Source organism: Babylonia areolata, chromosome 8 (genome assembly GCF_041734735.1).
Source record: "Babylonia areolata isolate BAREFJ2019XMU chromosome 8, ASM4173473v1, whole genome shotgun sequence".
Lineage (NCBI taxonomy): Eukaryota > Metazoa > Mollusca > Gastropoda > Neogastropoda > Buccinidae > Babylonia > Babylonia areolata.
The window spans coordinates 8363918-8366417 of record NC_134883.1 but is presented as its reverse complement, the minus strand read 5'-3'; the positions used below and the strand labels follow the sequence as shown (position 1 = coordinate 8366417).

Sequence of the window (2500 nt, the reverse complement as noted above, 5' to 3'; positions counted from 1 at the left end):
ACACAGACACACACACGCGCGCACGCACACACACAGACACACACACACGCACGCGCGCACACACACACACACACACACACACACACACACACACACACAACACGTGGGAGAGACACGCAGACAAAAACAGATAACACACAAACAGGGGAGACAGGGGCAGTATGAGAGAGACGAAACAAAACAGACACAACACAGACGCACTTTACGAGGGAACGTGGACGCGAGACAGACGATGAGTACGGCAGCGAAGAAGAAAGCGGACACTCACAGAAAGCAAGAGAGTCGACGGACAGCAAAACAGCCACACGCACAGAGAGAGACAGAGACAGGAAGACACGGAGAAGAAGGAGGGGGGGTGGGGGGGCGGGTATTAACACACAAAAAACGAGCAGCAGAGACAGACAGCCAGACACGGGCATCGCCAAGGGACCATATCCTCAGATCCCAAAGGACGCATCTCATCATTCTCCCCGCCTAAGCCAGAGCCAACAACTGCCCTTTACACCGGCTATAAACATGCACACCTCTCCTTGGGCAGACAGATAGATGGGGGGGGGGGGGGTGGGTTGGGGGGGAAGGGAGGGCAGAGTGTGAGATAGACAGACAGACGAACAGGCATAGATAACTCACAACTCACAACTGTTTTGATGTAAGGCCACCGACCTGTATACATTATGGATGCACGTGTTGTTTAATTAAACAGTGCAGTTACTTACGCTGGTTATGACATACATACGGGGGGAGACAGAGAGACACACACACACTCACATTGACACAGAGGTACACACAAACTTTGTCGAGTTATTATACATACTCACATCCCCCAACAAAAACCCAGTCATACCAATGCCAGCGACCACGGCGACTCTGCTGACGAGCAGAAAACTTGAGCAAAGGTAACACAGATAGACAGAGACAGGCAGTGACTAACAGACCACAGACACACACAGAATCAGACAGACAGACACAGATAAGACCGAACCTCGCGAACAACGAGTCACGCTCCCAACAAAAACCCAGTCACAGCAGCACTCACCAATACCCAGCGCCCATGACGACTCCACCAACGAGCAAAAGAACGAGAGCAGGTGTAACACAGAGAGACAGGCAGTGACATACAGACCACAGACACAGACAGAATCAAAGAGACACATACAAGACAGAAACTCGCGAACTACGAGTCACGTTTCCAAACACAACCCAGCCACACAGCAGCACTCACCGATGCCGGCGCCCACGACGACTCTGCCGACGAGCAGCACGTACTTGTCCTTGGCGAAGGCCATGATGAGGGAGCCCACGGTGAAGATGAGCGACGCCACCATGATCACGGGCCGCCGACCCAGCCGGTCGTTCAGGAAGCCGCCCACCAGAGCCAGAATGGCCGCGGCAGCCACCGTCACGCTTACCTGCACAACAAGAAGGTAAAAAAAAAAACAAACATAAATACCGTCATGCTTACTTGCACAACAAGAAGGTAACACGATCATCATCACGTTTACCTGCACAACAAAAAGGTAACATGACAATAAGCGTGATATGACCATCATCACGCTTACCAGCACAACAAGAAGGTAGCATCACCATCATCACATTTACCTGAACAACAAGAAGGTAACATGACCATATGCATGACATGACCATCATCACGCTTACCTGCAACAGAAGTCAACCAAAAAAATGACCATCATCACGCTTACCTGCAACAGAAGTTAACACACAAAAAATGACCATCATCATGCTTACCTGCAACAGAAGTCAACAAAAAAAATGACCATCATCATGCTTACCTGCAACAGAAGTCAACAAAAAAAATGACCATCATCACGCTTGCCTGCAAAACAAAAATGACCACCGTCATTATTACCTGCACAAGAAGGCAAAAAGAAACGGAACACCCCCTTGCTTACCTGCAACAAGAGAAGGCAACAAAAAAGATAAACTCCGCGCTCGCAACTACATAAAAAGGCACTGAGACTGACCACATCTGCACTTCGCTGCAACAAGAAGGTTACAAAATTTAACACCGTCGCCATCACCTACGAAGAAAAAGGTCAATGATTCTAACCACCTCCGCGATTACCTGAAATTAGAAGACAACAGACATGACCACCTTCACGCTTATCTTACCTGCCCCAACAGCATCAATCAATCAGTCAACCGATCGGTATACTGTTCTTAAAGGATGGGGGAGAAAGAGATAGACAGACCGAGAGAGAGAACGAGAAAGACAAAGACAGGAGAAGATAGAAGATCTGACATACAGAGTCAAGGAGAGAGAGAGAGAGAGAGAGAGAGAGAGAGAGAGAGAGAGATGGAGAGAGAGAGACAGAAACACACAAAAAAGAAAGGCAGAGAAACACAGGAAGAGACAGCGAACGGCTGACAAATAGAAAGAGACAGACAGACAGACAGACAAACAGGCATAGAGACAGACAGACGGAGACATAGAAACAGTGGGAGACAGAGAGACAGACAGAGAAGCACAGAGAGACAGACA

General features: G+C 48.8%; 1 protein-coding gene across 1 annotated transcript in view; it reads right to left on the bottom strand.

Annotated features, from left to right (window-relative positions):
• Window positions 1–2500, bottom strand: part of LOC143285031 (proton myo-inositol cotransporter-like) — a 210615-nt gene that overhangs the window by 174466 nt on the left and 33649 nt on the right. The window contains exon 2 of the mRNA XM_076592206.1: window positions 1223–1409. Within this exon, the coding sequence (XP_076448321.1) occupies window positions 1223–1409 (187 nt within the window). The remainder of the gene's footprint in view (window positions 1–1222; window positions 1410–2500) is intronic.